Below are 24,979 nucleotides of genomic sequence, written 5' to 3'. Positions count from 1 at the left end.
TTCATGATGACACACACAAAAATGTCAGCCAGGACACCCTCACACACACAAACACACACACACACGCACACAAAGACACACGTAAGTGTTGACACTAAGGTCCTGGGGCTAAGCTCTGTCACTTATAAGGGATCATTAGGCTGGTTAAGTTGCATGGTGTTACGACCTTCTGATCTCTCACTGAGGCTGAGTGGCACAGGCAGGGGTCTGTCTTTGGGTTCAGATCACTCCGAGTTAGACCTACGCATGACTACGATCACAGCAAGGAGAAACGCAGAGGCACACAAACTATGAAGTGAACGTGTGAATCATACTTGACTTTAAAGAGAATCATGTCTTTTTCTAAATGCAGAGTGACATGCAGCATAATGTCCGTGCCAACACGTTTCACTTCCTGCTTTGTCTCCAGTCATCAGAACTGTCACCACCACCACCACCACTACCATGTCTGCTCTCTCTGACAGGTCAACACCACCCATACCATCAAAGCTGTTGAGTCACTCACAGACAGATGACCTGTAGAAAGCCATGGCTCTCAGTCGACTCAGATGATAGGACATCAAACTTTCTCTAAGAGCTATCTTTCAAAGATAGGCCCTGAGAAATTGGTGAAATAGCAAAAAATGTATATTGTTCCACTACATGAGCTTCAACGGGGTAAGTAACGTTATAAATTCCGGGTGAAGAAATTCTAGAAATGCCGCAGAAATGCAAGTCATTGTCGTTGCATTAGAAACCGTGCTTCAAAGCCAGTGTCTATGTATAATATGATGAAATCGTTATGTAAATAGGGATGAATGGCTAAAAGAAAATTGTAATATTTGTCCTTTGACTGTTTTGAAATTGTTACCAAACTGTATTCTCTCAACAGTTCAGTCAAGAGTTTAGTCTACAGTTAATTATTCATCGCAAATTAGGGTACTTGGTTTCAAAACAACATTTCAATTGAAGTGCGAAAAAGTCCCTTTTGGGGCCGTTCTGAAGCCAGTTGCAAGAAAGTGCTATTATTTTTACTACCATGAAGCTGTTCCGCGTGACCACGTGTTTTTATAATTTACATTTGATCCAAATATGTAAGCTTCTCTCGCCTATCGCCTTACGCTCGACTCTATCGCAATGTCTATTTGTCAGATATGGTCCTGAAAGCACAAATCGGAGAGCCCAGTTTATTTATACCCGCCCTCTCAGACACGTTGCCGTAGGAGAGGCTGCACGGGGTGTGGGCCTGCGCTCACACTGCTACATCACAGAATTCACCGCATCCTACAACTGAAGTGGGGCCAGGCATGAGCCGAGTGTCCTGAAGTCACCGCTAATCCGAGACACTAGGGGGAAGCTATATAGTCACTTCTGGTAAGTAGGCAGATGCATAGGATCTGATGCTAACCTTTTGGACAACTTGTAGACTAGACTGAGCTATATAGGAAAGCACACGTGCTATACAGTAGGCCGACAATAGTTCATTGTACTGTACTAGGCTGTGTTTGACCCATGTGTTGTCTGGTCGAAGATGTCGCTATACTTTTGTTTGTTGCGTGTCTTATTGGAGAGGTCTGGAACAAAGGCGCATGGTAAGAATGTAATTTATGAAATGTACTGAGGTCAGACAAACTGCTAGTATTCGTGAAGTGGCTAAAATTGTTCCATTCATACTGACACACCAATAGGTTTTGAGTGTTTCTAGAACAAAGACGCGTATGGTAAGAAAATGATCTCTGAAATATACCGGTACGATGATTCGGTCAGACCAATTTGAGAGTATTCGTGGGGTGGCTATAATTGTTAGATTCATCCTGCCTACATATCATGTCTTGTTAATTCAAAACGTTTTGGTATTTTTCTATAAACGTGGTGTAGACAGTGCCGTTAGAATAGGTTCATAATTGTCTGATAATTGTTACTGCTGTAATATAAATACCTATAATTTTGTCACTTGTGTCCGGTGCGGTACTTAAATATACAGCATGCTAGGCAAGCAATAGCTCATGCGCGTGTCTGCTTTATGTTCGGCTCTGCTGTAGTGCATGATGTTAGATAATCAATTTGAATAGAGGTCGTCGATTAGATTTTATTTGAATTTATTTGGTAGATGTCGATTAATTAATGTCATAACAAGCAGTATCAGAAGCCATTTTCTATCGCCATTTTCAACTCGTGTGTGTTCAATAGCTACTATACGGGAACAACATTCATATTAGTACACATTGAAGCAATTTCACAGTAGATATTTAACAATTATCCATTCAAATGGCAAACTTTCTATTGCCTACTCCATAGAAAATGCATGCCTTGAATGAAACCCATTATTCACACACATCAGCTGTGAAATATGTTTAACTGGCTGTTAAAGTTTGTCTCCTGTCAAGGGAAATGTATTCTTAATGTATCTAGTTTTGAAATGTGAGTTTTTTTGAGAAATGAAGGACGGAGCAGATCTGTCTAACGTTCATGTGGTTATGTTTTAGCAGAAGGACAACTATGTAAATGGGCTACAACAGTAAACATCTTACATAAGGACTTCCTAGAATTATATAATTTGAGACATGTGAAATCTTGTGACTTAGGAAGTCCTATACAGAAGCTGTGTCCTGTTTTTGGAAGAAATGTGCTTGTAGTGTACCATGATTTAAAAACACTTCAGTATTTAATTTCCAATTTTAACATGTCTGATTTGTCCTAACAAACAATTCATCAAACCATACAAAAAAGTCCCTTCATTATGATCCACATGTCTTGCGAAATGCATTGAAAACTGGTGGTTGTCGCCTATAAACCTAAATGTTTGTTGTTGGTTATGGTAAATAAGAACATGTATGTGTACCTAACACTTACATTAAATTAATAACAAAGCAAGGGTATTCAAATCTTGCCATAGGAGATCCAGCCTGTGCCTGATTTTTCTGTTCTAACAGATAATGAATTGCACATCTGGTTTCCCGGGGATAAATCAATCCCTGTTGTGAGGAACTAAGATGGGAAAACTTCTAGCTTTGTATTTGAGGGAGTCTCACTGTGAAGTGCATTCGTATATTGCACATCTCTTAAAGTAACTGTCCAGTAAAAAAACGTTGAGAAGTTAAGACTCCTTTAACACCTACCCAAACAAAACGTGCTGACTCATCCTAAATCGTATTTATGAACAAAATATTTAATTGTATTAAAAATACTTCAAAATGCTTGTTATTCCTCATACGGGATGATGTAATTTTACTCCTGAGAAAGATAAGTTGGCTGATTAGCAGTCTTCCTCACCGATCGTTTCCGACCATTACTTGCCCACTCCATTCTGCTGTGGAGATAAACACACTTCATTCCCATGGAGAAAAACTTTAACGCAATAATTTGGAAACACCAGGCAGTTAATTAAAACCGGTATCTTAGGCAGTGTGATTTGAAATCCGTCCCGCTTCACTTTCAGCAGAAACCCTCCCCTCTGTCTTTCCCCACTGACCTCTCCCATAAAGCATGAGGAATATCAGGAACCCCTGTGTTGCATGTAGCCAGTGGTGCTAACACACACCGCGTATTGTGTACGTTGAAGGTGCGTGATGCTCTCCAGTGGGTGAGACCCTGTCGCTCCGCGACCTGTTGGAGGATGTCGACGTCGGACTCGGATTACTCCATTGATTACCTGGCCAGCGACAGTGAGGACAGCGACAGCGCTGTGGGACTGAGCCCCGACAGGCATGCGGCTGACAGCACCAGGACTCAGCCCTCATCCTCCTTACCGCCACCCTCTTCGTCGTCATTGCCATCCGTTGACTCTCTCGGCAGCAGCGACTGCTCCAACGACGAAGACCTTCGGCCGAACTTGGGATCCGCCAGCGAGCACCGCAGCAGGCCGATCGGAGACTCGGGAGACTCGGGACGGAGCCGCGACGGCAACTGCGAGGACACCGACAATGGGGACCCTCAGCTAAGCGGGGACAGGGGTTCCAGTGATGGTAACTCCATGTGTGGCGGCAGCCCTCCAGAACCCGCTGGGCAGAACCATAGTGTCAGTGGAACCAGTGGACCCAAGGGATGTAGGCACGACGGGATCAGCCAGCGGCAGAGACAGAAACAGGCCAGGGCATTCTGGGACACAACCGTGTCCTCACATGCCTGGGACGACAGGGGACTGAGTCCTGGGGGGAAGCCAAGCGAGGACAGGAAGAGGGTCCACTGTAGCTGGGACGAGGCAAAACCTGAGGAGGCAGAGAAGGATCACGCGTTCGCCCAGAAGGTGAGGTTTTGTTACTGTTATCCAATGGATTGGGTTTGGCTTTTTAAATTCCAGTCCATTTAGGAAGTTGGAACGTTTAAAGTTGGAAATAGCATTAACCCCAAACCTGCTTTAAACCAGCTATGAATCCAAAAGGTGGACATATTAGGGCTGCCTTGTCTTGGATTGCAGGTTTTTGTAGGAAAAAAAACATTGTCATAATTTGACATAATTAAAGTATAAAATTCTACGATTGATGGTAGAGGAAGGATCAAAATGGGGACGTGTGTTCACCAAAATCCTGTTGATCTGGTATGTTTATTTAAAATTGTTTGCTCAATCAGGATCCAACTGGTTTGGAAGAGAGTACTCCTTTATCTAATGAGCACAGTTGAGCTCGCAGGTCCCTGCCCCACCCCATGATGTCACTGCAGTTCAAAGCACCTTAGAGTAAGGTCACGTCATGGTTTAACTCTAGTTAACCTTAAGTAAAGGTCATAAGATGGTGTCTATTGTTAACCTTAGGGTGAGGTCATATAATAGTGTGTATATAGTTAACCTTAGGATAAGGTCATATAATGGCTGCCAGTTCCCAATTCTTTCAAAATGAGCTAATGGGATGGAACCCCATGTGTGTAGATTCCTTGGGCAGCAAAGCACCCTGTATCCCACAGCTGGCTGTCCTCTGAATTAATCAGTCTGTTCTCGTTGGTCCCCAGATGGGAGACCAGTTGCTGCTGTAGGGGTGTTGGAGGGCCAGTGTAGAGGGGTAATGTTCTCTTTGGTTTTATACATCAAATGCTCTTGCCCCAAGGCAGTGAGAGGGACATTGCCTTCTGTAAGACGCTGTATTTCGGATGGGCTGCTGTCCTGACTCTGTTGTCACAAAAATATCCAAATTATTGTAAAAGTATGTAAGTTACTCCCTGGCAAAAAGCAGTGCACTACATTACCCTATGCCACCCTGGCAAAAAGCAGTGCACTACATTACCCCATGCCACCCTGGCGAAAAGCAGTGCACTACATTACCCTATGCCACCCTGGCGAAAAGCAGTGCACTACATTACCCTATGCCACCCTGGCGAAAAGCAGTGCACTACATTACCCTATGCCACCCTGGTCAAAACTAGTGCACTACACAGAGAATAGGGCTCCGTTTGGCACATGGCCATAATATCGCTTGACCAGGGCTAGATAATGATCTTGTTTCGGTAATGAGAAGTTATTGCCAGCTGCATAAGGTTAGTAGCCGGGCCAAGTGACTTATTGATTTAAACAGAAGCGCTACAGAGGCGCTAGCCAGGCAGTGCTAGTTGCTAATGCTAACCCGCCCCTCCCCATGTTTTTCTGCAGTGCACGGATCTGCAGTGCTACCTACGGCCTCTGTCCTCCATCCTGAGGGGCCTTCGCTCCGGCAGGTACTCAGAACGTGAGTGAGTCGTACAATCTTCAACAACTAGTTTAACTCCTCAATCCCCACACTCTTCCTTGGATTATGGCACACACACCCACCCACACACACGTACGCGCGCTTGCACACGTGGACGTGCGCACACACAGGGACATGCAAGTCCACACACGCAGATTTTCAGAATGAAGGTGTGTTGTCTGTGTGTGCGGCAGGGAGTGCGTCACTAAAGATCACCACCATAGATTGCTTGAGGCTCATCATGAGTCATGGTTCCTCTAGCAGTCTCATTACTGCATAGTATACTATTTCAAACTGTTTAACTGGTTAAATACCACTACACAATCTTCATGAGATCAAACGTGTGTATTTAAAAAATATATCACTATCCCATAAGCTGATATTTTCTAATGAGCACCTTATTTCAGGTCAGCAATTGTTCGCTCTCTAGAAGCGGTACATTGTAGTTGTTTCAGGAAGTAAACCCATATAAGGAAAGATCAGGGTGAAGCCACTGGTTCATTTCCCCCATGTGTACAGAACAATCAGGAAATTACAAGGGGCCAGCCACAGCAAATGAAACCAAGCAAGGATCAAAGCGTAAAACCGACAAGAGATCTGATCTCCATTCCTTTTTTCCCAGAGAGAGAGATTAGGAGAGTGAGGCCGAGCTAGAGAAAGATAAAAGGCTTGATCAAACATGGGAGCATATCTGCTGCCACCCACCATTGCACAGACACTTTAGACCGAATGAACAGGCTTCAAAGTGGCTGTAGTTCTGCCTGGGTCAAACTACGTTGTTGCTGTTGAGATACAACTGGAGATGAGTGAGTCCAGTGAAGAGCATGTGGGAGGAAGTAAGATGGTGTCTTGTGCCTCTTCTGTACCAAAGAGCTGACATGCTAATAAATAGCTAATGATGGCCACTCTGAACTTAATGACTTGAAGACATTTCATTTGCCCAACCATCTAATACACAGAAATGTGGAAGAGTGCTTGTAACATCTCTGTCTTTCCATCTGGCAGGTCTTAGCGGTTTCCAGGAGAGTGTTGCTATGGACCGGATACAGAGGATAATGTGGATGCTTCAGAATCCAAATATGGGGTAAATAGAAACATCCTGTCATCTCCCAGGTCAGACAGTCTCTGGGACCTGGAGGGTCCAACCCCAGTTTGTTAGCTCGGTTCCACAGTTTCTGCTGCCTCCTTCTCTCCCGTCTCAAACCCTTTCAGTCCCGTCCCGTCTCACCTTTCCTCTCTCCACCTTCCTCCTACAGAGTAGTTTGGACACCGCTGCCCTGTTGGGACAAAACACTGGAGAAAACAATGTTTTGTGTACATTGAAACATTAGTGATGGCACAGGTGTAGTTCCTGTCTGGCCTCACAATGTATTTTAGTTAGAGGGGAGGACAAGGGAATAATGAACCAGTTAGAAGCTGAAGATGATTAGGTGACCGGAGCACTAAAATTCCCCACTAGAGGAAAGAGTGCCCCCTACTGGCCCTCCAACTCTTCCAGCCGCATATCTGGTCTCTTGGAATGTCAAGTCAGTAGTAGAATGCTTCTGCAAGCCTGCCTTGTAGAGATGGATGTGTCGTATGGAGTGTTGGGATGTGCAGCAGTGAAACTAGCTGATTCAATGCAGTTAGAGACTAAGTTAGCACATTGTGAAATATTTAATGGAGACATTGTGATCCAGCGGTCACAAACAAACACACACACACACACACACACACAGCTCAGACATGCATTGACCCATGGCTAATAGTCTCAATGTCTTATTGATTGAGCTTTGTAATGATGTGTTAATTGACAACACGCACTCTAAATTTACATCAGCTCTCTATCTGAGAGGAAAGCCTGCGTCCCAGCTGACACCCTAATCTATGTGCACTGCGCTAACTTTCGCCAGGATAGGGTGCAATAGGTAGGATTAGGGTGCGATTTGGAACACAATTAGTATTTCTGTCTTATGTCAGAGTTTGCACATCTAAATGTTAGTATTGTCTTCTAACCATTAGGAAAAAGCTGCTGGTTGGTTAGTGTAATGTTGCTTAACCACCTGCTTTTTTACACATGATCATAATTTTTTCACATGGAGCAAAACCATACCTCATACGCCACTATTCATTCCACCTCAATACAAAGAAAAGCGAGATATCGTCTCCAGACGTCAGTAGCTGTCTTGGAGTATGGGTGACGACAGTGAATCGTGTACGCAAAGAAGCCTCTAACAATTCGGGTTTTCAACCTGTTTACACATTTTTCGTTATCTCCCGCTCAAATCTATCATTGTGACATGACACTTTGCATAACACACACATACAGGGACTTCAGAAGCACGGTTACAGTATGTGTGTAGGGGTATTTTGTGTGTTCGAACGGACCGGGTGCTGTGTTACAGCAGGGGCACTATCATCATAACCCTGTCTGATGAGACAAACTACAAGAGGAGGCAGGAGGGTGACCGACCAGAGATCTGGGAGATTGATAGCAGGATTAGGTGTGTGTGCTGGTGAAACAATGTTAAATCTCACTGTCCACTTTTAGACGACACACACATACAGCTGAGCCGCTACAGGATGGTGGGGCGACAGACAACAGGCCTATGGGCTTACTAGGCTATTTATAGCGGTGAATGGAAAGGACAGGAGCTCTCCCTTCTGCCACGTGGGGACGGGAGCGTGCAGCAGCATAAGTAGCACAGCAACACAGCCCCTAAGTTCAGGCAGCTAGAAGCGCCACACAGACACCGAGTTTAGACCTACGGTGTCCAGTCGTCTCCGTTTTCCGGGGCCAGTCCCCGGCCAGGTGTAAGCGGGCAAGCCCAGAGAACGGAAATAGTGACAGCCAGCAGTGCCACACATCCCCGCCCGCAGTTTAGACAGCGCCACATCTCCCCTCAGATTAGACTGTTAGCAGCGCCGCACATCCCCTCAGATTAGACGGCTAGCAGCGCCGCACATCCTCTGAGTTTAGGCGGCTAGCAGCGCCGCACATCCCCTCAGGTTAGACGGCTAGCAGCGCCGCACATCCCCTCAGGTTAGACGGCTAGCAGCGCCGCACATCCCCTCAGGTTAGACGGCTAGCAGCGCCACACATCCCCTCAGGTTGGACGTCTCGTAGCGCCACACATCCCAGCAGTTCAGAAGGCTCACAACGTCATACATCCCCTCAGTTTAGACGGCTAGCAAGCGTCACACCTCCACTCAGATTCGACCGCTATGCCTAGCCGCGCCACATGGCAGCAGTTAGGCGTAGGAGCCCTGTAGAGCGCTACAGGCTCCATTTATCGTCTTCAACAGGCACGGTGTGCTCTGTCCTACAAATGGGACCTTATTATTACCGAAGCCATATGGGTACCCCTGGTCAATAGTGGTGTACTATGTTAGTGATGGGCAGAGCGACGTTTACCGAAACAATCTAAACATTTCTGTCGGGCTTTACGAAACGCACTGAATTCTTACTCAACATTGACATCTGCCGGTTAGAAATAAAAACCAGATGTTCAATGATCATGCAGACCCATATTGCTAAAACATATTTTGTGGTTCAACAGTTTGGTATGTTTGCCAGTTGAAAAGTAAAATTTGGGGTTGTTGTCCTGTTATTCTCTTTTATTTCATTTAACCATTTCTCCATTATAATGTTTTGGATGATAAAGGCGTGTGGATAAGAAGGGTTTCATTCCTATTCCCTTTGTAGTGAATTAAACTTTATTTTGAATAACAAAAATTGCTCATAATGAACAAAACTAATAACAATGTAGTTTCGAACCTGGGTCTCCTTAACTCGCATTGTTGTTAGGTTGGTAGGACATCAATAGCAAAATCTGCCACTGTACGACTCTGTGCTTTTAAAGAGTAATGGCAGAGGTCGTAAGAACACTGTCACTTTCTCAGAGCTGTGTTTAAACCATGCTCTGTTTGTCAGTGTTCTAAACCCTCTTCTGTTCTAAACCCTCTTCTGTTCTAAACCCTGTTCTTTCCTCCGTTCTGTTCCAAACCTGTTCTGTTTTCTGTGTTCTAACCCCTATTGTTTTACTTTTGTGTTCTGTTCCAGTGAGCGGTACACCACTGTTATTCTGAAGATGGAAGAGATGCTCCATAGCTGGTTTCCTCACATCCGACCGTACCTAGACCTTCATCCTGAACAGCACACTGACCACAGTCCACTAGCTAAGAAACCCAAGGTAAAGGTCTTCAGATTGTTTGATAAACGACTTAATTAGTCCAAACCCCACACTGTTATGATAGTTAGAATACATGCTTTAACATTTCTACATTCTAAGTGAAGGTTGCTGATAGCAAACACTTTGTTTTTCCAGCATAAACACATGCATTCAATTCAGAACACATTCCTGGAACAATAACTTATTTGAGGTTGTGAGAGTGCTAGGAAGAACAGTGGAACACAGCCTGTCACTGCAGTTTGGAATTCAAGCCTGCAGGAAAGTGGGGGAGGAAGCTGCTGAAAAGATCCATTATCCCGACAACAGCAGGAATAGGGCAACGACAAGCTCCAAATCTATTTTTACACTGAAGAGAAATTACATAGGTGTCATGTTGTCTAAGAACAATGGGGGGGGGGGGGGGGAGTAGGTGGATGATGAAACAATAGTCTGGTAACAGACATTTCAGGCAGAGGAGAAAGCACTGCCTTAAGAGGAGGACAGGTTAATGTTTGGAAAGAGGAGAGGAATTAGAAAACACAGTGCAAATATGTTAGAGAATGAAAGAGGTGTGCGTGTGCGTGTGCGTGTGCGTGTGCATGCGCGTGTGCGTGCGCGCGTGCGCGTGTATCTATATCAGAATCCTTTGAGGTTCCATTTCAATAATGACAGGCGTGGTTCTTCCACATGGAACCCCTTCTCTATGGTGGATGTACAGATATAAATCCATCCCTCTGTTGCCCTCTCTCCCTATCTACAGCTGTGCCATGTCTCGGTCGTCCCCCCAGCCCCGGCATCTCCTCCTGGCGGCTCCCCACCAGAGGGTGGCCATCACCCTGCCTTGCGCCCCTGTGACGCTCCCCTACCTGGCTCCAACCCCTATTACTCCTCCACGCACCTTAAATTGGTCCACTCCACCCCGGTCTGCTCCTCCAAGAACGAGACAGCCCAGCAAGAGGCACTTGGCCCGGGCAAACCAGCCGTCATATGCCCCCTGAGATCCAGCCCCAGCCTCTCAGCCGACCGCAGGGAACAGACCCAGGACGACGCGGTGTCCTCCAGCACTGACCCCCGGGGGAGTCCCGGGGACCGGCACTCCCCGACGCTGCCCCATCGAGCCAGACCCCGAGACCACCGCCAAGGTCCTCCGTCGGGGAAGATTAGCTCGCCATGCCTGGAGAGGCTGCTCCAGTCCAAGAAGAGCATCATCTCGCTGAGGAACACAGGCGGGGACAAGCCTGGCGGCGGTAGCAGCTGGCTGTGATTTAACTGCAGCCGAAGGCTTCAGCCGGACGTGGTTCCTGCCGGGAGGATGGAGGTTTGGCCCTGGGGGACAGTGCCGGGGGAAATTGTTGACCAGCGCTGACAGAACTGTGCGTTTCCCTCATGACCAAGGGGACAGACGCGCATCTTTCAAAATGTAGACGCTCTGTGAGGGGGTGCAGCTGGAGGCTGGCGTGTGGTAGGGACACGGCAACGGCCGTCCCTTTAAGAGCGTCACATTGAGTCGTCCTTTACCGGACCCCTGGTACTGTTTGTTTGCAGTGACGGACAGAGAGACAGAATAAAGCGAGAGGAGACATATTCAACTCCTGGGACTCACCTTGGTTTGCGTTGGTGGGAAATCAGAAATTAAAGCAAGTGTCCATCTGAACATGTAGTAGTCTCCTGCCCTGCATGCATCCCCTGGGTGAGAGTTCAAACAGGGAACTTTACACGGACTCCTCTGGACTTAAGTTAGGAATGTTTGGACTTGATAGGGTGTAAGAGGAAAGCCTGGGTACCACTAAATGTGTTTGTGCCATTATTTCTCTACTGGTAGCTCAAAGAGATATGGAACCAAGCTAGCGTGATCTCTGATAGATTTTGTGGTCAGATGTTTTTTTTTTCCTTAAATTGCTTACCCTTGACAAAGGCTTGACATCAGGAACCAAGAAGGGAATTGAAAGCAGTGATATTTAGAAAACTGGGATTTGATATTCCAACATGATTGGGTCCACATCTTAAATGGCAACATGTATTCTCCATAGTGCACTACTTTTGATCCAGGCCCATACGGCTCTAATGAAAAGTAGTGCCTTATTTAGGGAACAGGGCACGATTTGGGATGCATCCAGCGTGTCCATTCCCTCAGTTATGTCCATCCTGACAGAGGGTAGAATCACGTTGTTCTGACGGTACCTCGCCACTCTTTCACTGTTACTATGTCAGTCCGCTTCTTAGCGCCGTCTGATGCAACGCGTCTACCTCGCGTTGAGAACGCCCTGTCGAGGTTCTGCCTCAGATGAAAGGCCGCTACCCCCACATAACACAATGAGCCGTTCCGCTCGTCAGATGCCATTGCTCTTTCAGTCTGAAAGGCCACAGTGGGAACCACTGTCCGCGATTAAACACACCTGGTTTTTGGGAGGCACGGGCGAATATTGGCAGACATTTCCAGTATTATGGTGCAGGCAGGAAGAGAGAGCGAGAGAGACAGTCTACCGTATGTATCTGCTGTACATTAGTCTGTGGCAAGACGGTAGTGGCGCCAACTTCTGCCAATTCAGTTAACTACTGAAGATAGATTCCAGGACCCCAAGCACACGGAATTAGTATCATGTTTTGAATTGAAATCTTAACATCATTACGAATTGCCACAGTATCGGTGTTCGCTCAGGAGCACTGGTATTACAACTATGGTCTGAAATTTCACAAACATTCCCGAGTGCATTGTTACTGTCAACACATCCTGCTTACGCAACAGAACCTGTGCCCCCAAACGGCCCTTATGGTTCCGGTCAAGAATAGTGCGTGATGTAGGAAAGTGCCATTTGGAACACAGCGGGTATCTGAATTTACAGCAGATACTTTAAAGGAGGTAAACAACATGTGAATCTGTAACAGATAATGTGTAAACTACATCTGAATCCATAACTGATAATGTGTAAACTACATCTGAATCCATAAAAGATAATGTGTAAACTACATCTGAATCCACATTGTACCAGATCATTTGTAAACAATGACTCCACATCAGATTCTAGCTAATGTGATGTAAAAAAAACATTTGATTCTTCTAGTTAATGTTTGAACAACATAGTGTTGGACAATGTCTTTGGACTCATGATGGGAAGGAATTTCCTTTGTGTAAATATTTTTTGGACAATGTTCAAGGTTTATTTACTTTACCTCTCTAAAAAGGTGGCCTTTTGTGACATTTTATACTTAATAAAATATGTGATATTTGTTATCTGCAAATTAGCGTGATTTATTTTTTTGGTGTTGCCATCTGGATGGTGATCTACTCAGGATGGAAATCAATAACATTTATTTTATGAAACCATTTTTACATCAGCAGGTGTCACAAAGTGCTTTTACAGACACCCAGCCTGAAACCCCAAGGAGCCAGCAACAACAGTCCTTCCCCCACACTTGCTGGATCAATACGACTGTCGTGAGGGAGACTTTTAACGTTAGGCAAGTGTAGGCAATATCAGGGTGACTGCAAAAGAAACAATTGTTTAAACAATTAAAATATTTTCACTGAAAAACAGACACTGTCTACACGTAGCGAGAAACAGAAAACTTGATTAAGTCTGAACTGAAGTTCTTCGACACCGCCAGACCTGCTCACCTGGGATGGTCAGAAGACCAGAGTGTGACATCACTTGGACATGAGCTGTATTGCTTTTATTCATTTTGGATTATTTTAAAGCCACTGAAGTTTTGTTCAATCAAATGTATTTATAAAGCCTTTTCTACATCAGCAGTTGTCACAAAGTGCTTTTACAAAACAACCATCCTGAAACCCCAAGGAGCAAACAAAAAACAGTGTTGATGCACAGTGGCTAGGAAAAACTGAACTTAGGAAGAAACTTTGGAAGAAACCTAGAGGAACCAGGCTCGGAGGGGTGTTTTGTTGCCCAAACACTTTTTCCTCTCTTCATGTCACCTCAAATAAGATTGCTATTATAATGTTATGAAGTTCATGGATGGCGCTGGTCCATGTTTACCTCAGGAAGTCAAGATTCTGCAGAGAGTGTTACATGATCACAGACCTGAGCACAATATCAATGGTGGAGGATGAGGTTTCAGAATATACAGTGGGGAGAACAAATATTTGATACACTGCCGATTTTGCAGGTTTTCCTCCTTACAAAGCATGTAGAGGTCTGTAATTTTTATCATAGGTACACTTCAACTGTGAGAGACGGAATCTAAAACAAAAATCCAGAAGATCACATTGTATGATTTTTTTATTATTAATTTGCATTTTATTGCATGACATAAGTATTTGATCACCTACCAACCAGTACGAATTCCAGCTCTCACAGACCTGTTAGTTTTTCTATAATAAGCCCTCCTGTTCTCCACTCATTACCTGTATTAACTGCACCTGTTTGAACTTGTTACCTGTATAAAAGACAACTGTCCTCACACTCAATCAAACAGACTCCAACCTCTCCACAATGGCCAAGACCAGAGAGCCGTGTAAGGACATCAGGGATAAAATTGTAGACCTGCACAAGGCTGGGATGGGCTATAGGAGAATAGGCAAGCAGCTTGGTGAGAAGGCAACATCTGTTGGTGCAATTATTAGGAAATGGAAGAAGTTCAAGTTGGAAGAAGGTCAATCTCCCTCGGTCTGGTGCTCCATGCAAGATATCACCTCGTGGGGCATCAATGATCATGAGGAAGGTGAGGGATCAGCCCAGAACTACACGGCAGGACCTGGTCAATGCCTTGAAGAGAGCTGGGACCACAGTCTCAAAGAAAACCATTAGTAACACACTACGCTGTCATGGATTAAAATCCTGCATTAAAGATGGGTCGTGGCTGGGTCTTCCAGCATGACAACGACCCAAAACACACAGCCAGGGCAACTAAGGAGTGGCTCTGTAAGAAGCATCTCAAGGTCTCCAGACCTGAACCCAACAGAAAATCTTTGGAGGAAGCTGAAAGTCCATATTTCCCAGCGATAGCCCCGATTCTGAAGGATCTGGTGAATGTCTGTATGGAGGAGTGGGACAAAATCCCTGCTGCAGTGTGTGCAAACCTGGTCAAGAACTGCAGGAAACGTAGGATCTCTGTAATTGCAAACAAAGGTTTCCGTACCAAATATTAAGTTCTGCTTTTCTGATGTATCAAATACTTTGTCATACTTAAAAATCAAAATGTGATTTTCTGGATTTTTGTTTTAGATTCCATCGCTCACAGTTGAAGAGTACCTATGATAAAGATTAGACTTCTACATGCTTTGTAAGTGGAAAAACTATTGGCAGTGTATCAAGTACTTGTTCTCCCCACTGTACATGTTTTTTATACTGGGAATTTTTTTGTTACTAAGCGTGAGCAGTTAAGTTGTTTTTGTCTTTTTTAATCGGAATAAGTCATCAGAATAATCAGTATACTACCAAAATGGTTATTAGAGACAGCCCCAGTTGGTTTTATTATTCTTTTTTTTAACTGACCATTCAAAGACAACCACAGAACAAAACAAGTAAATTCTGAAGCATTTATTGTTTTTGTCTTTTCTGCTTTAGGAAACTCGGCATGGGCAGTTTAAAAATTAAAACAATATAAATATGGATATTTATGTAAAACATTTTCCTAATGAAGCATTATACACAATGTACAATTTTCTTCTTCACTTGGGGTAATGAATAATCTATACACATTTCCCTAAAAATAAACATTCCTCCATGCAGAAAAAAGAAAAATATGAAGCATTGAAAAAGACCATTAACAAGAATACCTAATGCACTGCTCGTGTTTTTGACTGCATAAAAAAAAAAAAAGTGCCACAAAGTGAAAAATAAAAAAACAACACTTCCAATCCATCTTGTCTTCCAATCCACTGTACGCTGTGAGTAGGAGAGCACATGAACTAGGATGTTAACAGTGGTAAACGAAAGCCTGGTACCGCTGCTCTGCGAGTTCCTACTGTACATTGGTTAATGTGATGAACGATGAGATGCATCCCCCCCCCTCCCCCCCCCGCCATCGGACAGTCTGCCGCGAATCCGCTTGACAGTCTGTCAGGAGAGACGGGACGTCTACATTTCGACCCAGGCCCAGCTGTCGAGCTGGGTCTCGGGTAGTGTGCATGTGTGACTGTGCGTCTCATCCGCGTCGGTCGTCTGGTCAGTAGTCCGTGTCCGAGCCCTCTGCGTTATCGACGTTCCGCGACAGCATGTAATTATCCATGTCAATGGAGCGACAGTTGTTGATGGCGTAGCGGAGTCTCTCCGCCATCACGGCCTGGCTGGAGTAGGGAGGCAGGCGGAGCTGGAAGAAGCAGGTCTGGGAGGTGGGGAGGCTGTCGTGAGGCTGCACATGGGTCAGAATCAGAAACAGCTTTACTGGCTAAGCACAATTTCATGTACCCAGAATGTCAATTAGTGTAATGGTGCTGGAGCGCGCAAGCAATTAGGTTCGGCAGACGGTCAAACATACTGTGGCTAGAGAGAGACAGAAGGGGTGGGGGTGTCGTCACACGAAGGGACCGGATGACGGACGGGGGGTGGGGGGGTACTCTACTGAATGTCAGTAATGTTGACAGTCTCTCAAAGATAACAGGAGTTCTGTTTGAGTCTGGGGTTAATTACAACTTGGTACAAGTTGTTTGCTGGATCGGCTGACATCAAATGCAAATGATAGAAATGGCAGTGTGTCAGTCCTTTTCTCTCAACATGCACATGCATCTACAGAATAGACAAAAGTTGGTTTGATTCAGCCGCGGTACATTTGTTTGGGTTGTGTAAACTAAAATGTTGATTTGAGGTGGTTGGAGGTAAATAACAGATGGTTAGTTCTCTCACCTGGACCACTCTCATGATCCAAATCCTTTCAAAGATGTCAGCTGTGTGTGTGTGTGTGTGTGTGTGTGTGTGTGTGTGTGCGTGCGCTGGCTATCTCACCCTGTCCACCTTCATAATCTGGAACCTCTGGGAGATGTCGGCTGTGTTTGCGGGCAGCCTGGACCGGCCTGAAACGAAGCGCATGAACAGAACCCGCTCCTCATTAGAGAAGTCCTCCAGGGTCTGCCAGAACCACTGGACCTGAGTATGCTGCTCATCCACCTCACGATACCGCACCACCTGTCAATCAAAACGGCAACCAGCCAACCAGCCAGCCAGCGAGCCAGCGAGTCAGTCATCCACACAGTACTTGTATGGTACATTTCACAAGGTAGAAACACAGCTACAAAGTCAATACGCAAATCAACTTGTTTCACATACAAAGGCCAGATAATTATATTTAAAAAAATATATATTATTAGATAAATTAAAAACAACTTCAACTTTAACAACTGAACCGAAATAAATGTCTTTATTTTCAATGTATTCTTCAACTGTTTATGATGTTAGCCTGTGTCTCCCACAAATGTCTACTGTGAGGCTATTACACAGAAAATGAATCACGGTTCATAATTCTAAAACTATGGAGGAATGGCGGAATCTGATGGAGGAATCATAAAGAATGACCCAGTTCTAACCCAAATCTAGAGTTACTTAACTTAATTGCTACCAGATATACCTACAGTGAAGGGGTTATTAAGAATTCATTTTGAATGTGATTTGAACGATTCAGAGTTGCTCAAACACCTGGATCTGATTTAACATTAGCGAGATAAGCTTGCAGTGGTATCAACTGTGAAACATGATAACGATAAAAAGCTTAATTAACCTTGCAAGTATATCCATTTATCTCATTAATAAATCTCTCCCCATTATGTAATATTGTCTGTAGTCTAGAGTAGGGGTCATGCTAACATCAATAGGCTACAGCAGGGGTAATGCTAACATCAGTAGGCTACAGCAGGGGTAATGCTAACATCAGTAGGCTACAGCAGGGATAATGCTAACATCAGTAGGCTACAGCAGGGGTCATGCTAACATCAGTAGGCTACAGCAGGGGTAATGCTAACATCAGTAGGCTACAGCAGGGGTAATGCTAACATCAGTAGGGGTAATGTAGTGCGACAGATGGAGCGCTCTACATGGACCATTCACGAAACCCAGCCACCTCTTTTGTTCCCATTCCAGTACAGGTTCTAAACCCTGCCGGACAACAACATCTCTGACGAGAGGAGGAGGTGGGGATACCTTCTTGAGCACTTCCACGCAGATCTCAGGCATGCCACAGACCATCTGCTCCAGCTGCCTGGCCGTCAGCAGGGACAGCAGAGGCACCGGAATGATCCAGGACATGCCCTCGCGCACCGCCGCCACCTGGAGGGACACAGGACAACAAGAGAGGACTTCATTTCTGTTTATTTACTGCAGCACTCGTGTTTAAACCTCTGGGTTCTGGTAATGTAGAGAAAGCCCTCTGGAATGGATCTGAGTGGGTTGGAGAGAGAGGGGGAGAGCTGAGGAACAGGCATGTACTTAGACACACACGCTACTGTCCAGAAACAGAACCATTACAGGCATGTACTTAGACACACACGCTACTGTCCAGAAACAGAAACATTACAGGCATGTACTTAGACACACACGCTACTGTCCAGAAACAGAACCATTACAGGCATGTACTTAGACACACACGCTACTGTCCAGAAACAGAACCATTACAGGCATGTACTTAGACACACATGGTACAGTCCAGAAACAGAACCATTACAGGCATGTACTTAGACACAGTCATGTGGACGTCCAGTCAATCAAACGTGTTTGGTTATTTTGTCTCTGGCTGGGAGGTGGTGGATTCACAGGCAGTGGATGTAACAGCAAGAAATCTTAGGTCGGGCACTCCTTTGTCAATGTATGCTTGTATGCTTGTGTATGTGTGTGTGTGTGTGTGTGTGTGGTACCTGTCTGTCGATTTCATGCAGGCGGTATTCGATGGCTCGCTCCACATACTCCTTCCGGTTGGAGAAGCTCAGAGGGATGCTGTTTCCCCCAGGGATTATAGGAACCATTTTGCCGTCCGCACTCTGACCCACAAACGAGTCCAGAGGAATCATCTAGAAGGAGGTTCAATTAGGATAATGCAAAATCAGCAACTCCTCGTTCCCATGCGCGTCTCTCTCTCTTCCACATCGTTCTCCTTCCTTTCCACTTATCTCTCCTCCCTACCCCCATATCTCTCTCCTCTCCTCATTTCTCTCTCCACATGTCGGTCTCCCCTCCCTGTATCCTGGCTGTGGTCCTTGCTTCACAGAGCTGGGAGCCAGGCCAACTGGCCAATCTCTGGACAGGATGTGCGGCATCAACAGGCATTCCTCTGAGGGAGGCAAGAGCCCGGCCCAGCAGATCACAGTGCTGGGGTTAGTGTAGGGAGGTCCAGCCAGGGATTAAGGCCTGACTGGGTTTCCCCTGATTGGGAAACATGATCACCAGCCACTGGGGACTGGCGTGTGTGTGTGTGTGTGTGTGTGTGTGTGAGGAGTGTGTGTTACTGTGAGGAAACAGAAGAGTGAGGAGGGGTGAGCACAGGTGAGGAGTGTTCGAAAAAGAAAACCACCTCTGCTCAGCGAGATTCAGGTTATACTCCCTAAACTGGAACAACGCCCTGATTTCCAAGTGAACCACCCCAGCGCCTCCCAACGTTTCCCTTTCTGCCCCCCCCCCCCCATCACGCTTTCAACGCAGCACTCATCTCCATTGTCACCTCGTGGAAGTTGTCCTCGGTGATGCCGCTGTCTTCAATGTGAAGAATACTGTTGAGTGTCTGGACGTAGAGCAAGTCCACCTCCTCCAGGTCCTCCAGGGTCAGAGGGATGCAACACAGCTGCTTCCAGACCAGCGGAGCGAGGTGCAGGTCCAGGGGCTTCTTGGTCCGGATGGCCACCCCCATCAGGATGCCCAGGAACTTGAACTGGAGCAGGTGTTCCTCAAGACAGGCCGAGGGACTGAGCAGGAAGCTGGGGGAGGGACGGAGGGAGAGATTGGGGGTGGGATAGAGGAATGGTTGGATGGGGGCAAAGATGGAGGGAGGGTAGAGATTAAGTTCTCTCCCTTGGCAGACTGTTTTACATGGACCCAGAATAGATGTAGTTGATGACCAGAGAGACTAAATTAAACTTGCAGTGTAGAAGTTTCTCTGAGTATTTACAGGGCAATGAAACTGTACATGCTGGCCTCAGTTTGCTTGTTTCAGTGTGTCAATCAGTGTGTTGTGTTTTTCTTGGTGCGCCTGTTTTAGTGTGTTTTCCTTGGTGTGCCTGTTTCGGTGTGATTTCCTTGGTGTGCGTGTTTCGGTGTGTTTTCCTTGGTGTGCGTGTTTCGGTGTGTTTTCCTTGGTGTGCGTGTTTCGGTGTGTTTTCCTTGGTGTGCGTGTTTCGGTGTGTTTTCCTTGGTGTGCGTGTTTCGGTGTGTTTTCCTTGGTGTGCCTGTTTCGGTGTGTTTTCCTTGGTGTGCCTGTTTCGGTGTGTTTTCCTTGGTGTGCGTGTTTCGGTGTGTTTTCCTTGGTGTGCCTGTTTCGGTGTGTTTTCCTTGGTGTGCGTGTTTCAGTGTGTTTTCCTTGGTGTGCCTGTTTCGGTGTGTTTTCCTTGGTGTGCGTGTTTCAGTGTGTTTTCCTTGGTGTGCCTGTTTCGGTGTGTTTTCCTTGGTGTGCGTGTTTCAGTGTGTTTTCCTTGGTGTGCCTGTTTCGGTGTGTTTTCCTTGGTGTGCCTGTTTCGGTGTGATTTCCTTGGTGTGCGTGTTTCGGTGTGTTTTCCTTGGTGTGCCTGTTTCGGTGTGTTTTCCTTGGTGTGCCTGTTTCAGTGTGTTTTCCTTGGTGTGCCTGTTTCGGTGTGTTGGTGTCGATGAGCTCACCGGTCCCTGTTGTAGCCCACCTCTGCACTGGCATTGGGGGAGGGGATGAGGAGATCCACCACTCCTGTTTCCAACTCCTGCATAGGGAGACAGGAAAGCGAAACACAGACGTCAGCAGGATATCCTGTCTGTACGGTGTGTCTCTAAATAACATAACATCTCTGAATCATGATCCCTCATTGTTATGGGAAACATTTATGGGAAACCAGTAAATTTTGCAACAACAGGACAAAAAATAAACATTCTGCACGCACCACAAAGACAACTTCAGACAGACCTTGGTTTTGTTCCAATATTCAAAGCAGCATACGGCTCACAATGAATCTGCAGTATTTGTTGTGTCCATTTAGCTAGTATGAATATCAGACCATGGGTTTTAATGCTCTAAAAACACTTAGTCACAACGTGGTCATCAGCTGGACCCTCCCCAAACCTCCACAACCTCCCCAACGTTCCCAGCCTTCCCAAACCTCCCCAACCTTCTCAACATTCCTACTTCCTGAAACATAATTTGGTGCATGAGCGGATGTGAACGGCGGGTGGCCTTGTAATACCTGACACATCTCAGTGATGGTGTCGTCGAAGACTCCCCCGGCGTCATCCGCTCCCTCCCCCACCAGCTTGACCTTCCAGGCCCTGGACGGCAGTCGCAGGTCCGACGCGTTCAGCTTGACAACCTGCCGGGCTATCTGTACGAAGATGGGCTTACACTTACGACCCCTGGGCCGACACAGACACACAGACAGACAGACAGAGACACACAGACAGACACAGACAGACAGGCAGACACAGACACACAGACAGAGACAGACAGACAGGCAGGCAGGCACAGACAGACAGGCAGACACAGACAGACAGGCAGACACAGACAGACAGACAGACAGACAGACAGACAGACACAGACAGACAGACAGACAGACAGACACAGACAGACAGACAGACACAGACAGAAAGACACAGACAGACAGATACAGACAGACAGACAGACACAGACAGACAGGCAGACACAGACAGACAGACAAAGATTGGGGGTGGAGAGAGAAGAGAATGGAGAGGATAATCAAGAGGTGGTAATGGAAGTAGAAAGAGGATAATGAAGTATTGGTAATGAAGGTAGAGAAGACAATGAAAAAGTGGTAATGGAAGTAGAGAGGATAATGATGAGAAAAAAGTCATAAATATGAGGACAATAATCCACCAACGCCTTAACCAGGTACCTGGTGGAGATCCTCTTGACAGTGATCTGTGGCCCGTAGTTCTTTCCTTGGACCATGGTCTTTCCTATGGACCTCACCATGGGGAGGGTGTAGACTCTGGGGGCCAGCAGGGGCCTCAGCTGGCCCTGAACGATGCCCCAGGTCCCTGCGTTGTAGTGGGACATGCAGCTCTGGAAAAGAGGCACAGCAATGTGGGTCGATGTCACAGGCATGGGGTGACGTAGTCACAGCAATGTGGGTCGATGTCACAGGCATGGGGTGACGTAGTCACAGGCATGGGGTGACGTAGTCACTGGCATGGGGTGACGTAGTCACTGGCATGGGGTGACGTAGTCACTGGCATGGGGTGACGTAGTCACAGGCATGGGGTGACGTAGTCACAGGCATGGGGTGACGTAGTCACAGGCATGAGGAATAATGAAAGTGAGATGTGTTGATATTAGTGCATGAAACCATCAACTTGCTACTGTTTCTGAGAATATTAAAGTGGGTGTTAGGCAATAGAAGTTAAATTGACTGATTACCAGTCAACAAGGTTTACTGGCCGGGCCACACAAGGAACTGGTTAAGGTGAGGGCATGGTTAGGTCTCTGGTTAAGGTTAGGGTATAGCTAAGATGAGGGTATGGTTAGGTCTCTGGTTAAGGTTAGTGCATAGCTAAGATGAGGGTATGGTTAGGCCGCTGGTTAAGGTTAGTGCATAGCTAAGATGAGGGTATGGTTAAGGTGAGTATGTACCTGATTGTTTGGACTGAGGTTCAACAGTCTCCACGATGAATACATGAGGTCAGAGAAGTGGTAGAGAAGTCGTAGTCTGGCCCGGACCACCTCCATGCTGACCTCCCTCAGGGAGCTGTACTGGGGTGGCACCGCTACAGGAAGACCCAACTGGAGGGGCACGGAGGAACCTGGGGGAGGGGGTGGGCATTTAACAACCATTTATAAGATAATTGATGACGACGAGAACTTCGTTTTTCAAGTAGAAGATGTTCCCAGCTCACCACTCCATATCCCTAATACAACCTGCTTTGGTTAGACACCGATTCAGTCCAACTGCCTAATATTACAACAACCGTCAAGCATGGCTGATTGGAGTAACGACTGGAATAACGACACTAACAGTTGAGCAAAAAGGCTGAAGGGGGTTTGGAGAATGACCAACACACCAACACATGATGCAGTGGGCCCCTTATCCCTGTTATAAAGTGTGCCCCTTATCCCTGTCATAAAGCGGGCCCCTTATCCCCGTCATAAAGCGGGCCCCTTATCCCCGTCATAAAGCGGGCCCCTTATCCCCGTCATTAAGCGGGCCCCTTATCCCCGCCATTAAGCGGGCCCCTTATCCCCGTCATAAAGCGGGGCCCTTATCCCCGTCATAAAGCGGGGCCCTTATCCCCGTCATAAAGCGGGGCCCTTATCCCCGTCATAAAGCGGGGCCCTTATCCCTGTCATAAAGCGGGGCCCTTATCCCTGTCATAAAGCGGGGCCCTTATCCCTGTCATAAAGCGCGCCCCTTATCCCTGTCATAAAGCGGGGCCCTTATCCCTGTCATAAAGCGGGGCCCTTATCCCTGTCATAAAGCGGGGCCCTTATCCCCGTCATAAAGCGCGCCCCTTATCCCTGTCATAAAGCGGGACCCTTATCCCTGTCATAAAGCAGGGGCCCTTATCCCTGTCATAAAGCGGGGCCCTTATCCCTGTCATAAAGCGGGGCCCTTATCCCTGTCATAAAGCGGGGCCCTTATCCCTGTCATAAAGCGGGGCCCTTATCCGTGTCATAAAGCGCGCCCCTTATCCCTGTCATAAAGCGCGCCCCTTATCCCTGTCATAAAGCGCGCCCCTTATCCCTGTCATAAAGCGCGCCCCTTATCCCTGTCATAAAGCGCGCCCCTTATCCCTGTCATAAAGCGCGCCCCTTATCCCTGTTAGAAAGTTTAAAGGCGGCATGGGTCTAGAGGGGAGGCCGGCTAACGCTACGGCTATACGGCCCGGCAGGTGGGGTGTTTACCTGGAGCCCGGGGTGGGGCCGAAGGGGCGGTCCAAGCGGCTGAGTGACAGCGACCAGCGGAGATCTGGTTAACGTTCTTGCCCTGCAGTGACGTCACCAGGGTGGGCTCTCTGACGTGATTGGTGTGGCCCAGACCCAACTAGGAGACAGCAAGAAGATGGAGGAACAGATCAAGACCCAGCTAATACACACTGAGGAACAGATCAAGACCCAACTAATACACACTGAGGAACAGATCAAGACCCAACTAATACACACTGAGGAACAGATCAAGACCCAACTAATACACACTGAGGAAGAGATTAAGACCCAACTAATACACACTGAGGAAGAGATTAAGACCCAACTAATACACACTGAGGAAGAGATTAAGACCCAACTAATACACACTGAGGAAGAGATTAAGACCCAACTAATACACACTGAGGAAGAGATTAAGACCCAACTAATACACACTGAGGAAGAGATTAAGACCCAACTAATACACACTGAGGAACAGATTAAGACCCAACTAATACACACTGAGGAACAGATTAAGACCCAACTAATACACACTGAGAAACAGTTCAAGACCCAACAAACACACAGTGAGAAGACCCAGCTAGTACACAGAGTTCAGAATTTTCCAAATGTGTGTCTGTTTGCAGAATGCAGGCAACTGGCATCTGGCAGTGCTCTCATCTAATTCCAGCAGCTGTTAGCACAGACTCCCAGTCACTGTGCCTGACTCTCCTCGTACTGAAAGCAAAGACATGCAAATGGAAAGCACAGGTGAGGACTGAAACGCTGTGCGTTTGAATCCAGTGACCTACCTGCCCCTCTGAGTTGGTGCCCCAGGTGTAGACCTCCCCGGTGGAGGAGAGGACCAGCGTGTGTTCAGCCCCCACCGCCACGTCCTCAATGAACACCCCCGACAGGGCCGGCACCACCTGGGGCCGGTTGTGGTTCCGGGCCCGGCCCTCCGGAAGACCTATCAGACGGTCTGGAAATACGACAACAGATGATATTTAATTCACTCCTCAGCTGAAATTAAGCGTAGGAGGGAATTGTGAATGATGGTGAATGAAAACATTATGTACCTGCGTGCTTGTAGAATTAACAGAGACAAAAGTTCCTTACTAGAAGTAAATACTCAAATGACAAAACGAGTGGCGGAAATACCTTCTTTTTGCCACACCCTGTTTTTAAAACCCCCCGAGGTAAAGACCACTTCAGGCTTCACTTTCT

The 24,979-nt window shown here is 46.6% G+C and overlaps 2 protein-coding genes across 16 annotated transcripts in view; one reads left to right on the top strand and one right to left on the bottom strand.

Annotated features, from left to right (window-relative positions):
- Positions 1 to 505: 505 nt before the first annotated feature.
- On the top strand, positions 506 to 13,016 carry LOC105029579. Of its 3 annotated transcripts, none has more exons than XM_010903009.5 (7): positions 506 to 657; positions 1,189 to 1,353; positions 3,542 to 4,225; positions 5,558 to 5,633; positions 6,639 to 6,717; positions 9,676 to 9,805; positions 10,545 to 13,016. In XM_010903009.5, exons 3-7 carry the CDS (start codon positions 3,596 to 3,598, stop codon positions 11,046 to 11,048), a joined length of 1,419 nt encoding a protein of 472 aa, XP_010901311.2. In that variant the 5' UTR covers positions 506 to 657; positions 1,189 to 1,353; positions 3,542 to 3,595; the 3' UTR covers positions 11,049 to 13,016. The 3 variants fall into 3 exon arrangements, with proteins under 3 accessions (XP_010901311.2, XP_010901310.2, XP_010901309.2); XM_010903008.5 differs by having other exon boundaries at positions 1,132 to 1,353; XM_010903007.4 differs by lacking the exons at positions 506 to 657; positions 1,189 to 1,353 and adding an exon at positions 1,361 to 1,571.
- A 2,251-nt stretch (positions 13,017 to 15,267) lies between these two features.
- Positions 15,268 to 24,979, bottom strand: part of herc1 (HECT and RLD domain containing E3 ubiquitin protein ligase family member 1) — a 72,654-nt gene continuing 62,942 nt past the window's right edge. For all 13 annotated transcript variants that reach the window (XM_029125775.2, XM_029125771.2, XM_029125769.2 and 10 more), the window contains 11 exons: positions 24,565 to 24,734; positions 23,753 to 23,891; positions 22,484 to 22,653; positions 21,747 to 21,916; positions 21,084 to 21,249; positions 20,530 to 20,606; positions 19,385 to 19,637; positions 18,585 to 18,737; positions 17,875 to 18,000; positions 16,687 to 16,866; positions 15,268 to 16,096 (listed from right to left, as the gene is read on the bottom strand). In XM_029125775.2, the coding sequence (XP_028981608.2) occupies positions 15,911 to 16,096; positions 16,687 to 16,866; positions 17,875 to 18,000; positions 18,585 to 18,737; positions 19,385 to 19,637; positions 20,530 to 20,606; positions 21,084 to 21,249; positions 21,747 to 21,916; positions 22,484 to 22,653; positions 23,753 to 23,891; positions 24,565 to 24,734 (1,790 nt within the window). In that variant the 3' untranslated portion in view covers positions 15,268 to 15,910. The remainder of the gene's footprint in view (positions 16,097 to 16,686; positions 16,867 to 17,874; positions 18,001 to 18,584; positions 18,738 to 19,384; positions 19,638 to 20,529; positions 20,607 to 21,083; positions 21,250 to 21,746; positions 21,917 to 22,483; positions 22,654 to 23,752; positions 23,892 to 24,564; positions 24,735 to 24,979) is intronic.

Source organism: Esox lucius, chromosome 2 (assembly GCF_011004845.1).
Source record: "Esox lucius isolate fEsoLuc1 chromosome 2, fEsoLuc1.pri, whole genome shotgun sequence".
In the NCBI taxonomy this organism is placed as follows: Eukaryota; Metazoa; Chordata; class Actinopteri; order Esociformes; family Esocidae; genus Esox; species Esox lucius.
The sequence above is the reverse complement of the archived record's forward strand: the minus strand, read 5'-3'. Positions and strand labels throughout refer to the sequence as shown.